This window comes from Bos taurus, chromosome 3 (genome assembly GCF_002263795.3).
Source record: "Bos taurus isolate L1 Dominette 01449 registration number 42190680 breed Hereford chromosome 3, ARS-UCD2.0, whole genome shotgun sequence".
Classification (NCBI taxonomy): Eukaryota; Metazoa; Chordata; class Mammalia; order Artiodactyla; family Bovidae; genus Bos; species Bos taurus.
Window position 1 is genome coordinate 40,380,137 of NC_037330.1, and position 14,882 is coordinate 40,395,018.

At 31.5% G+C, this 14,882-nt stretch overlaps 1 protein-coding gene across 4 annotated transcripts in view; it reads left to right on the top strand.

Moving 5' to 3' along the window:
* Positions 1-14,882, top strand: part of COL11A1 (collagen type XI alpha 1 chain) — a 226,127-nt gene that overhangs the window by 75,592 nt on the left and 135,653 nt on the right. For 3 of the 4 annotated variants that reach the window (XM_024985040.2, XM_059881882.1, NM_001166509.2), the window contains 7 exon segments: positions 1,197-1,451; positions 2,159-2,221; positions 3,620-3,661; positions 4,846-4,908; positions 5,517-5,591; positions 9,491-9,574; positions 11,634-11,690. In XM_024985040.2, coding sequence (XP_024840808.1) covers positions 1,197-1,451; positions 2,159-2,221; positions 3,620-3,661; positions 4,846-4,908; positions 5,517-5,591; positions 9,491-9,574; positions 11,634-11,690 — 639 coding nt within the window. 4 annotated transcript variants of the gene reach the window in all.

Genomic DNA, 14,882 nt, shown 5'->3' on the forward strand with positions numbered 1-14,882 from the left:
AGAATAATATTTTAGGGTAAAAACAGATTTTAAGTCCAAATCTTGTCCAAGATAATCCAAATTAATCAAGCTTATCATTTTCCAAAAATGGTTAAGATGTTTATTTATATGCTCAAATTCTTTCAACTTTTTATCTCAGAACTGTGAGCATAGTACTATTCTGATTCTGGATAATATGTACTCTGTAATGATAGTATGTCCTCATTGTCTAAGAATACAAAATATTATGGTTATTGGACATTTTATTTTAGTTAACAATTGCTGAATTAATCATTAACCACTTTTTTCATTCACATGACTTCATGTAACATACTTATTATTAAGTATTATTCTATTATCTAGATTCCCTATGTCATAGCAAACAAGTTATTTCAAGATGAAATTTAAAAGTAGCAAGATACATTACTTCATCAAAATCATAGCATGACCAAAAATTACCTAATGAATGTTATTCAGATTTATGCTATTAATGAGGACTTATTTATAAAAAGGAAATTATACTAGTGTTATTTTTCTATATCTCTGTGAGTAGTTTTGATATATCACACTAGAATCTTGATATAATTTTTACTTTTAAGTGAATAGGCTCATACTCTTTATGAGACTATATAGTGATCTATTTAATTGTATTGAATTCTGAGGACTATAATTTATATTTGCTTTAAAGAACTCTTTGTGATATAATGCTCACTAAATACTTAGAGCTTGGAGTAAATATTGCAATGATAAATCTCAATGTTGGCATTAATATTTTACTTTTGGATTGAGAGTCAAACTTACATAGCTTTCCTGATAGAAATTATATTTCAGTATGAGATTCTTTTGAGATCTGAAAATTAAGTTAAGCTTTAACTAAATATTGCATATATATATTATTTGAGTCAAATTATAAAGTAGATATCAAATTGCATAACAAGCTTTTCCCAATGAACAAGCAAATACACATGTTGAATCTATGTGAATATTTGCAGTTTATTGACAAAGGTGCTTTGAAAGCAATATTTTCTTGTGCATTCCAATGTACAAAAATATTCTTTCAATGATGTTAAAGGCTATCTTTCCCAGCCTTCAGACTTGCTTGAGTAGTACTCAAACCACTTCCCATCACATGCCATCAAACTGTATTTGCAAATGCTTACTTTGCTTTACTAACAGTAAACTTCATTTCTCCAATTCCTTACAACATAAATTAATAGCCAAATCCAGTTGAAGAAGTATTTACTGAAGAATATCTAACTGGAGAGGATTATGATTCCCAGAGGAAAAATTCTGAGGATATGCTATATGAAAACAAACAAATAGACGGCAGGGACTCTGATCTTCTGGTAGATGGAGATTTAGGCGAATATGATTTTTATGAATATAAGGAATATGAAGATAAACCAACAAGTCCCACTAATGAAGAATTTGGTCCAGGTGTTCCAGCAGAAACAGATATCACAGAAACAAGTGTAAGTCAGATCATGCTCTGTGTCATTGTATGTCTTATTTCTGGTGTATTTTCATGTTCATCTTGATGTCTTTTCAGGTTTAAAATATAGATTGTTCTTATATAAATCATGAATGTTGATCACTACTAGGACACCTTGATAGATTCTTCCTCATGGAGATCTCAGGCCACACTACTGGAGTCTTCTTTTGAAAGAATAATCTAATAGCACTGATAAGATTAAATCAGTCATTGTCATTCTGGATACCAAGACTATTTTCTAACTTTTAAACAGCTTAATTGACCTTTCTTATCTGGTGAAGTTCAGTAATCCACCATATTAATTATCATTTTATTGTTATAATTATTAGTATTTAAACTTTTGAACCTCTTTACTAATTTCCCTACCACTTCTGTTATTTTGATTTTAATTTGAAGACACTTTTTGTTTATTGCCTTGGAATAATAACTAAGGTCAACAGATATCATTATCTTTGTATATTATGTCTTTAAGAAGCAATTGTTCAATCTCACTCAAGTTTTAGCATTAATGTTCATTGTGTTTTCCTTTGTATATTTTCAGTATTTAAAACTTTAATTGGTTTCTATGTTAAAAAGTGTATTTAATAGATTGTTTAAATGCACTTATATGATTAAATAACCTTTTTAAAAATACTTAAATAGCCTTATTTACTTAAAGACAGGCTGCTTGAATTTTTCACTCAACAGATAAATGGCCATGGTGCATATGGAGAAAAAGGACAGAAAGGAGAACCAGCAGTAGTTGAACCTGTAAGTACTGGTGTAAATACGTTGTAAAGGTTGGTACACTGATTTATATCATGAGCTATCACTGCTGTAAATCATTACGCATGTTCATGTAGTACCACTGAAAATTCTATATGTCTAAACATTTATAATGCCACAAGTAAGTGAGTTAGTAAAACCAGTTCTGGCAAGTAGAATTTCAATAAATCCAAAAACAGAGAGAGAGAGAATTTTAGAATTTGAAAATAGCTGACACTCTTTTAATCTAATTCTTTCCTTGTATAACTAAGAGACTTAGGATCTAAAGGATTTAAGGAATTTTCCTGAGGTTCAAATGTTTGATAGTTGATCTATGACCTGAATTCGTCTCTTCTATTTTCCAATTCAGTAATTTTCCTCTAAGTGCTGTGACTTGACATAATTAGAAATATATTATTTAACATAGTACTTGTTTGTTTCATATCCAAATCACATCATATAATTATATGAAAACATCCTTTTTAAAATTTGCCTCCTTTTCTTCTATTGGAAGAAAAGTGATTTTTCTGATTTATATTAATGCTACTACCACTCAAGATATTGGTAAGAAGCAAATTCTTATTGGAAATCAATTTTACTATCATTCTCCTTAATCAGCAATTTGGGAAGTATGTTGAACTACCTCAAGCTCATGAAAATCATTTCAGAATCTGCAAGGACAAAATTTTTTTTTAAGTGATGGAGGAAGATAAACATAAAAAGGCTGCATCTCTAAGAACATTGTAGTCTATTACTCCAAAATCTGAGAAAGCACATCATATGCTCACCAACATCTTTAAAAACAATTTTCAGAATAAATTTGTCTTTGTTATGCAAAGTTACAACTAGCTTTTAAAATGACAAGACAATTTTCAGAGTAGAATCATAAACTTTTAGAATTGGGTTCTTATCCTGAAATAGTATTCTATTTCTTGTCTATTTAAGAACTTACATTTATGCCTAATTCTTTAACATGGACTTTACTCCCCTTTCCCTAAATTAAAGTGCTTAGGTGCTCTTTCTCCCATCCTTTCATTCACACAGCAAATATTTATCATGTTCTTGAGATGTACCAGGTGTTATTCTGGCTGCTAGGAAAAATTTGGTTAAATATATTTACCCTTTTGGGGAGCACTTAGTATATTCTTTTTGTAATATTACTTATCTGAATATTTCTTTCCTTGCTAATTAGTTCATGGATTTTCTCAGGACAGGAATTATGTCTTCTATCGTTTTGAATTTCCTCCCTCCCCTGTACAAAAATGCTTGCAATTATCTTTGTATGTAGGAGCAGATAATTCACCTTTTAAAGTGCTGTAATGTGGTGCTTTCATACAGCCAATTAGATAAGAGGTTAGGGGTTCCATTGCCCTAGTAATGACTTTATCTTTTCTTTAACTGTAGGGCATGCTTATTGAAGGACCACCAGGGCCTGCAGGACCTGCGGTATGTAATGTTTTAAGATTATTTTTGTCTTGATTTTTTTAAATCAGATATAAGATTTCTATTATACTGTTGAATTTATATATTTTATTTGAGTATGGAGCTTCCTTGATGACTCAGTCAGTAAAGAATCTGTCTGTAATGCAGGAGAATTGGGTTTGATCCCAGGATTTGGAAGATCCCTGGGTTTGGAAGATCCCCTGGAGGAGGGCATGGCAACCCACTCCAGTATTCTTGCCTGGAGAATCCCCATGGACAGAGGAACCTGGTGGACTACAGTCCATAGGGTCACAAAGTGTCAGACATTCTTGAGCGACTAAGCACACACACACACACATTTGAGTATTGAATTATAGAGGCAAGGACCTGGTGGCCTTAAATCAGTTTCTGATTTGGCTATCCAAATGATACTCTTTTGAGAAATGTGAAATTAAATTTTGTTTTAAATATTTTTTGTTGTTTAATTATCTCTGACTTTTCTAACCTCATCTTCAACATTGTACTTGAAAATTATAAAAATATATAAAGGCCTTCTTTCTTTTCTTTTTAGAGGTATAAGCATATCTCAATGAATGGAGTTGAGAATTCTAAGTAGACTATAGCTGCCTTTATTGTACTGCCGAATGTAGTGATTATCAGCTTCCATTGTCATTTTTTAATAAGGCTGTTGTTACTCATCAGTGTGTCTTTATTGTCAGGGAGTTGTACTGATCTGACATTGTAAGAAATCTTCTTTCTTTTGTGGAATTAATTAAATTCTTGTCATGTGAATTAAATGTATTATATTCCTGCCTATAAATACTTACACCCATAGAAGAAGATAAATGATTTCTAGATTTCAACTTAGTGGTCACATTTTTGCAGTCTGAATGAGTATACCATTTCTTTCACAAGAGCCGGGAACCAGCTTCCACCTCAGGGACTGAACATTGGCAGGATCTCCTTTTCTGTTCTTCCATGGAATGTCTGTGTCTACCCTGAGAACAGCCTTGTAGAGGAAGAGTTGAACTAGCTATAAAGTGGCCCATATATGTTCTCTTTTTATGGGAAGTTTAATAGGCCAGTTGTTTGGGAGAAAGTGTTTGTTTATGAAATATAAAGAGTTCGTCTTTGATTTTGGTAGAATGAATTTGCCTGAATACTAATAAATTCAGGAATCTGACTCATCATGGTTTATTTCTCTGTAGGGTCTTATGGGTCCTCCAGGTCTACAAGGCCCCACTGGACCCCCTGGTGACCCTGGCGAGAGGGTAAGTGAAGGGATTCAAAAGAATGCAACTTAAATAAAAAGAATTAAAGTATATTCTACAAATTTAAGATATTATTCTTCTCACTTGAATAACATGTGAGCTTTGTTTAACTTTTCTAACTATAATTTTAAAAATGAGAGGAGAGAATATGCATTGATCTTATAATTAGTAAGAAATTTTTTATTATTATAATCAATTTTTTTTATATGAACCTGATACATTAGAGCAAGTTCTTCCTTTGGAATTAAGACATATTTTCCAGGAACTACTACAAATGTTTAGCTGAATGCTGGTAGAATGAGTTAATAAGCATGCATCCTAATTTGAAGATCATGTCCTGGGTCACATGGTGAAATAGACTATTTATGTTAAGTCTGTAGGAATTCTTCTTGCAAAATCCCTTTTTTCTTCTTCCTTGAGTAGCAATAAATTTATGTATCATTTAAATTCTGTAAAACTAGTGCAGTGAAATACAGTCCTCTCTAGATATACTTACTATTAATAAAAGATTAACCAAGGAGTAGAGGACAAATTAAAAATTAGGTAATGTAGAGTTATGGCATTCAAAGTTTATTTATTAATTTTGATGATTTCATTTACTTCCCTAGGGTCCTCCAGGACGTCCTGGTTTACCAGGGGCTGATGGTCTACCTGGTCCTCCTGGTACCATGTTAGTGTTACCGGTATGTATTTTTATTGTTATAAAGATAATCTGATGTTTTGTCATCCTATTGCTGAAAAATATTGCAGAATCATATTATAGATCAATCAAAAATCTACTGTGTGAGGTAGTGATACTTGAAGCAGCCTCCAGTAACTAGAAAATTCAATAAAGCAAAATTCTGGTAAATATTAACTTTGCAGTAGAACTAAGCCTTTATTATTTCATTATATTTTGAAAACAAAGCTTAAAGGACTTAGTATTTTTAATTGTGTACTTTGTCCTGAGTCATATGGGTGCATGCATTTCATGTACTACATAAAATTAGTATACTGTTTACCACCATATAGACACTAGCTGATACTTTTTAAATAACATATATTTATACTGTTATTATTCATTGCCCCCAAATTATTTAATTTACCTTAAGATTGCTTTTTAAAGTTGTACAGAGGAATTAATATTAAAATGACCTTACTACCCAAAAGCAATCTACAGATTTAATGCAATCTCTATCAAATTACCCATGTTGTTTTTCATATAACTATCAATAGAATTTTAAAAAAAAATCCCAAAATGTATATGGAACCAAAAAAGGCCCAGAATTGCCAATGCGAAACTTAGGAAAATGAACAAAGGTGGAGACATAAGTTTCCCAGACTTCAGGAAAGTAACTTTACTACAAAGTCACAGTAATCAAAACAGCATAATGCTGGCACAAAAAGACAAATGGATCAATGGAACAGAGGAGAGAGCCCAGAAATAAACTGACATACCTATGGTCAATTAATCTTTGATAAACAAGGAAAGAATATACAATGTGGAAAAGCCTGTCTTTTCATCAAGTAGTGTTGGGAAAGTTGGACAGCCAAATATTAATCAATAAAGTTCAAACACACCCTCACACCATACAGAAAAATAAACTCAAAATGTTTTAAAGATTAACTGTAAGACATGATACCATAAACCTTCTAGAAGAGAACATAGGTAAAACATTCTTTGACATAAGTCATAACAATGTTTTCATGGGTCGGTTTCCCAGGGTAATAGAAACAAAAGCAAAATACAAATGGGACTTAATCAAGCTTATAAACTTTTGCACAGTGAAGGATACCATAAACAAAACAAAAGGCAACCAATAGACTGGGAGAAAATACTTGCAAAATATGCAGCCATCACTGACTTAATTTCCAAAATATACATCTCATATAGCTTAATAACAACAACAGTAAAACCAAAAAAAAAAACCAAACAAAACAAAAACCCTATTATTCAGAGTAAAGTAAGCCAGAAAGAAAAACACCAATACAGTATACTAACGCATATATATGGAATTTAGAAAGATGGTAACAATAACCCTATATACAAGACAGCAAAAGAGACACTGATGTATAGATCAGTCTTTTGGACTCTGTGGGAGAGGGCGAGGGTGGGATGATTTGGGAGAATGGCATTGAAACATGTATAATATCATATATGAAACGAGTCGCCAGTCCAGGTTCGATGCACGATACTGGATGCTTGGGGCTGGTGCACTGGGATGACCCAGAGGGATGGTATGGGGAGGGAGGAGGGAGGAGGGTTCAGGATGGGGAACACATGTATACCTGTGACGGATTCATTTTGATATATGGCAAAACCAATACAATATTGTAAACTTTAAAAATTAAATTAAATTAAATTAAACACACACACACACACACACAATCAAGAAATAGATGGTAAGACTAAGTAGGCATTCAGAAAACTAAGATCATGGCATCCGGTCCCGTCACTTCATGGCAAATAGACAGGGAAACAGTGGCTGACTTTGTTTTTCTGGGCTCCAAGATCACTGCGGATGGTGATTGCAGCCATGAAATTAAAAGACGTTTGCTCCTTGGAAGGAAAGTTATGACCAACCTAGACAGCATATTAAAAAGCAGAGACATTACTTTGCCAACAAAGGTCCATCTAGTCAAGGCTATGGTTTTTCCAGTGGTCATGTATGGATGTGAGAGTTGGACTATAAAGAAAGCTGAACACCAAAGAATTGATGGTGTTGGAGAAGACTCTTGAGAGTCCCTTGGACTGCAAGGAGATCCAAACAGTCCATCCTAAAGGAGATCAGTCCTGGGTGTTCATTAGAGGGACTGATGTTGAAGCTGTAACTCCAATACTTTGGCCACCTGTGTGGATAGCTGACTCATTTGAAAAGATCCTGATGCTGGGAAAAATTGAGGGCAGGAGGAGAAGGGGATGACAGAGGATGAGCTGGTTGGATGGCATCACTGACACAATGGACATGGGTTTGGGTAAACTCTGGGAGTTGGTGATGGACAGGGAGGCCAGGAGTGCTGTGGTTCATGGGGTCGCAAAGAGTCGGACACAACTGAGCAACTGAACTGAACTGAACTGAAGTAGGCATTTCTCTAAAGAAGACATACAAATTATCAATAGGAACAAGAAGAGATGCTAAACATTGCCAACTATTAGAGAAATAAAAATCCAAACTATAATGAGATATAAACTCATGCCAGTCAGAATGGCCATCATTTAAAAGACTACAAATAATAAATGCTGGAGAGGATGTGGACAAAAGGAAATTCTCCTACACTGTTACTGGGAATGTAAATTGATGCACCTTCTATGGAAAACAGTATGAAGGTTCCTTAAAAAACTAAAACTTAAAAAACTAAAATAGGGTTACCATATGGCCCTAGAGCCCCACTCCTAGACATATATCTAGAGAATACTAAAATTTGAAATGATACATGTACCCCAGTGTTCATAGCAGCTCTCTTTACAATAACCAGGACATGGAAGCAACCTAAATGTTCAGGAACAGATGAATGGATATAAAATATATGTATATAATAATGGAATACTATTCAGCTATTATTAATAAAAAGCAGCATGGATGAAACTATTGATTATCATACTGGGTGAAATAAGTCAGACAGAGAAAGACAAATATCATACATTATCACTTATATGTGAAAACTAAAACATGATACAAATGAACTTATATACAAAACAGAAACAGACTCACAGACTTAAAAAGCAAACTTATACTTACCAAAGGAGAAGAAAGGTAGAGAATTAGCAGATAAAAGCTACTATACATAAAAAAAGATAAACAGGTTCTATTGTATAGCACAGGCAGATATATTAAATTATAATAAATCATAGTAGAAGAGAATATGATAAAGTATATAGTACCCATATATATATATATATATATATATACATATTACTTCTCTGTAATACCAGAAGCTAACACAACTTTGTAAGTCAAATATACTTCAAAAAGATTTATGAAGTTGCCCAAGTTCTTGTGAAAAAATAGGTTTATCTATTTAAATATAATATAGATTCAAGTAATAATAATATAGCATGAGAAACTTATTCATCCTGCATTTTGAGTTAAAAATCAAAAGGAGCTTTAGCATTTTATGAAGGGATACAGAAAAGATGTTTCCTAGTATAATTACTTAAGGTAAACAAACTGAATCCATCTCAAGGAAGATTTCCTCTGTGTTCACAGAGATTCTAGAAGTTTTGCTCAGAAAATAGCAGTTGATCGATAACACTGTTGAACTGAATGCATTTAGAATTTTCACAAATGAGTGGATAGAGTGGGTAGCGTTTGCACAGGTAAAGAAATGGATGATGGCTTATTCCAGTGTTTTCAAAAATTATGGAATTTAAAATTGTAGATTCTGTAGTCTCTTCTAAATGTGGTAAAGCATGGTCTAGAGAACCTCCATATCTTAATAAAAGGAAAATTTAGAAAAAAATCAAGGTATGATTCATGATGGAATTACCTCACACTTTGTAAAATGCCATCATTTTAAGTAAGTAGTGTTTAAACTGGTAATTAAGGCACCTATTTGAGAAAGTCTGATTTTGAGCTTTTGTACGTTATTATCTTTTTTTTAGTTTCGTTATGGCGGTGATAGTTCCAAAGGACCAACCGTCTCTGCTCAGGAAGCTCAGGCCCAGGCCATTCTTCAGCAGGCTCGGGTAAGAAAGGATCAACATGTAGTCCCATAACCTGATTATGTGTTCAATTACACAAGAGAGAGAGAAAGAGACAGAGAGTGTGTGAGGTGTGTGTGTGTGTGTGTGTGTGTATGTATCTGGAGGGTGCTACTATTATAAACAAAATTCTATATAGTATATTGAATCTAGATGGAGAAGATGCTAAGAAAATATCTGTTTTTCCGGTAGGAATATTTTATTTGATATTGAATTTAAATGACTGGCCTTTGCAGTATTACTACACATAATTCTTGCAAAAACACACAAACCATAACACACACATTTTCTAATTTTATTCAAAGAGGGCTGATGGTGAATTTATACATAACGTCCTTTATCTTTCACATCCAGTTTTCCCTGCTAAGGCGTATGTCGTATGTCGGTGATCAATGAATAAAGAGGGTAAACTTTTAAATAATTTTTCCACCTAATCTTACAGATTATTCAGGATATCCAATTAATCCAGAAATTTCAGTTTCTTAGGCATTCTTGTGTAGGAAAGAAACCTTCAAATATGCAGTCTATGTGTGAAACATTGTAATCTATATTTTATTTTTCCCAGACCTGCTCAGTTCATACTTTATTGTCAACTAAAAGTTTTCCACTATCTGCATACATGTAGAATATAAAATTGTTTATTTTTAAATTTTTTCCATTACAATTAAAATAAAATAAAGAAATAAAAAGAATGGATCAGGAAAGAGTTGAAAGTGATATAATACTTTTATTCATAGTGTAGTCTTGTTTTCTTTTCAAGGAGAAAGGAAATAAAAGGCTTACAGTGGTATGGATATGAGTTCCTGCTTCCTAAGTGATATAAATCATTTTGGTGATAACTATTTATCATCATTAATTTATGACTGTATACATTATATGAAAATGTAAGTCTATTTGAAAAAATATCATTGTTTGGTTACATCATCTATAAAGACAATGAAAATTTAAAATACTTGTTTATTAGATCTTGACATGATAGAAGTCTAAAAATATTTAAATTGATTTACTAATGGTGCATACAACTTACAAATTATATTACTTTGGACAAGTTTTAGATAATTATTTGAGCTTAAATAGTTTATTAGGTCATTGAATTCCTAATTTTATTAGTCCTTTTAATCTACTTGGAAATAGGTAGCAAGCATTATAATTCCAATTTTTCAGATATTTAATCTCAAGGATTAAGAAGTGTATTGTCAAAAATCTCATGGTGAGTCAGTAGTGTAATTTTGGAGATATTACTGTTTTCATCTCATGCACTTTTCTAATATGATTTTACATATTATTTCTATTGCAATATTTTTATATCTGCTAATGGTAATCTAAATATTCATCTTTGGAATCACTAATATTCAAAAATAGCACACCACACTAATTTAACACCTGTCAAATATTTATCTTTTTACTCTAATTGTTCCAGCTTTACAAGTGTGCTAATTTCACATTTCTAATATTCAGTGTCAATAGTGCATGTAATCAGTCTATTATGCCTATGATTCTATAAAATAAATGTATTTTTCCATAAAGCACTAAATTTGAGATTTGTTAAAATAGCTATATTATCTTAACACTTCCTGATCAATTTTGCTTTTATTTGGCTTGAATTGTCATAGCTTTTTGTAAGATATTGCTAGAAAACTTACTTAAAAAGCATCTCAATTTGTTCACAACTGAAAGTATTTTCAATGAGAATTGCACCTACATATGGAAGAGAAATTTATGCAATATTCTAAATGTACATTTGAGTAGAAAAATGATCAGATATTAAGTTTCTTATTAGATATTAAAATATATTTTTACTTTTATCATTAGATAAATAATAAATATATAGTATAAGACTATATAAGTTACAACAGTTAAAAAAATTTGATACTTACATCATTGTCATTCTAGAAACGATTCTTCAGTAATCACTCTTTCTACATAGCTATTATGCCTCTGTTGATCATGCTGTTACTCAAGGGCAACTTGTACAAATAATTATTGTGGTTTAATATGCTCATCCAAGGTATCGTTCCTGAATTTGCTTTATTTTGTTTTCTAGATTGCTCTGAGAGGTCCACCTGGCCCAATGGGTCTGACTGGAAGACCGGGTCCTGTGGTAGGTTATCCAATAAGATTTTATATATTTAAATTCCTGTATTCGTAGTTCCTTGTGAGCTTTGGTCAGGCTGTTTTCATATCTCTGGCTGGTGAAAGTAAGGTAAATAAATAGACTTACACCTCATTTTGTTTCCATTTAAAAGAAGCTATTTGAATTCAGTCCTCAGTAAATTTTAATGAAAAATTGCAGTAGGAAGTTCTCAAATAATACAATGAAAAATATAATTAAATCACATATCCAATTATTAACTTTTAAAACAATACTAATTATTTGCACAATAGAGTTATTGAATTTCAATTTTACAATAAATTCTTGAGATTTAATTTTAGGTTAAAAAGAATTGATTAAAAAAGCAAAAATATATGAGGCTAATGAAAAATTGTCCATAATCTTAGGAGAAAACAAGAGACGTGGCTTAAACTTTAAGTTGCCTATAGTATTTCATGAATTGTTTCAGATATTAGAAAAGCTATTTTGTCTTTCAGAGGCTCTTGGAAAATGTGTTTTGTTATACCTTATAAGCTTACTGACAAGCTAATGTGGTCTATATTTTTTAAAAATAATCTCAAATATTTTGAAATTTACCAAATGCTAAGAACTATAGCAATTCACACACACACACACACACACACACACACACACAACACAAAAGATTCTTTTTAAATCATACTTTTTTTAAAGAGAAAAGAACTGAAAAATTCCAGCCTAGTTTTACATTGATTTTAAAATTAATGGAATAATTTATAATTTAAGTATTTGTTTTTGATATTAAAAGCCATACTATGCTTTCGATATGATCTTATATGTGCAATATACTTTATTGAAATAATGGTACTTATAGAAATTATTATGCTTAACATTAAAAGTTTACTTTTGGTTTGCTGATTAGACACAGCAAAACTTTTTTATTCAAATATGATCAATTAAATAGTTTTCTAATTCTGTTTTATTGACCTTATTGAGATGCTAGTTTTCTTCATGTAGTTTATTCAAGTGTTTTTTATGTATTTTTCCATATATATATAGTTCTTTGAATTCATTCTTGAAATTTTATAGCATTTTATATATTTTCAGGGCTATACACTCAATCATACGAGCTCATGTGGAACATGTGTTCTGGCAGTATGTTCCACAGAATTTAAATTATACATTTCTAAATGCATTATTATATATTTATCATATAGTTTTACTGCTTTGCCTTACAAAATATAATAAGGAAATGAAAGAGTTTATGTCAGTTAACAAAGGAAGAAATAGAATTAATGTTTAGTTGCTTATTAGTAATAACAAATTTACATGACTGAGGAAAATCACTAATATGCTGGTGTTTTACAGATATGGGGGTGGAAGAATCATGTGTATATTTTATTAAAAGTGAAAGTTCCTGGAGCCTGGAACTTGAGACTCTGATGAGGCAAATTCAGAGTTGGAGAGGCAGATTTAGGGTTGGAACTGACAAAATGTATTTTTAATGATGCAGCAGGCTGAATCTTATGTTCAAGAATGCTTGGGAAACACTACCTATTGTTTAATTTTAAAACATCAGTCTAGAATCTCTAAAAATTAAAGGCATTTTCCTACTTATCATCCTGACAAATACAAGTCTAGTGGATTTATATAGGGTAAGGGCAGTGATGAACAGAATCCATGAAAGCTTGTTACATTGAGCTGTTCTGTTTTCACCAGTCATTTAGGGCCAGACATTCACAGCATGTTTGCAAAGGGAAACATTAACACCCATGTTATTACATTACCATTCTCAATGTAATATCCAAGATTAATTGATTTTATTACTAAAGTCTTTGTTATAGAGTGTTTTAGCTTCCTAAAATATTAAAGGTAGGTATTGAAAGAAAGTAATCACGTTGTTTGTTTTCACCATTTTCTCTTCTATTTTCATTGCTCCAAAACATAAAGTTATTACAGACTGTCAATAATCTTAATTTTAGAGTCTAAAAATGTTTTATATATTAAGATTTTAAAAAGGAGCAATATTTTAAGACATAAATATTTTCATTCTTTCCATGAGCACTTCCTTTATTCAATTATTTATTTCCAATTGCCTTTATAGATAAAAGGAGATCTATATTATAAAATATTTAGGAAATCTTGAAAATGTTCTTTTGCTTTTTCTGTTACTGTCAATGATTGCATGACAATTTTTAGAATAAGTGTTTGGGCAAAGTAATTATAATCTGTTAAGTAGATAGTGCTTATATACAGATATACAATGTAATAAATTAATTAGATTATTGGACTGTTCTTTGCATTCAGGTCTGAATAATAATCTCATTTAATGTAGAACTCCAGTTTCTTTCTTGAAGAAATTTAACTGCAAGATTACAAGCATGATCTTCAAGACTGGAATATTCATATTACTTGACTTGCCATATTTTTTGGCAGTCACATTAACAGTTATTTTACTTTGGAGCCACCAGGAGGCTCTCAACACCTAGCATTTTCAGGCTTTGCATAATTTTAGCCTTTTTGCACTTTGATTCAAGGCAATATTTAGTAGAATATTGATTTAAATAAATCAGAAACTTTTTAAACACACAAAGTATACTTCAGCATGAAGTAACTATTATCATTATGTTCAATTTTAATGTTTTAAAGCTCTTTAGGAGGGTGAATGGCCTAGTATTTATTTTTTTTAAACTCACAGCACTTTTATAAAGTGATTTTATATTTTTTCCAGTTAATGTGCCAGATTTTTGTTGCACTTCTTGACTTATGTAAATATTTGTAAGAGGCTTTGTCATAGGATTTATTTTTGTGGGGAAAATTAATACAGAACAATCTAGGGGAAAAATGCTTTAACATTATTTCAGGACATTATAATGATAGCAATAGCATCTGTTTTTGATGTTTTATTGCTATAGAATTCAGCGTTTCAGAAATTTCTGAGTATAAAAGCATTAGCATGTTTCCAAGTTGTATAAATGGATTCAGTGTGTACCCGAGTCTGTAAAAATGTGTTTTCTCTAGTACTGCACCACAGTGTAATGATAAATAATGCCTGAGTATGGTGGTAAGTGCTCTGATGGCATACACATTAGAGAATATCTCAGTGTGAGCTCATGAAATTGGCTTCTGTGTGATTATCAGTAAATATAAGCTTTTAAACATAGTTCCCACATGCGAATACAGTCAAAATCTGAGAAGAGATGTGTTTCATTCAGAAGACTT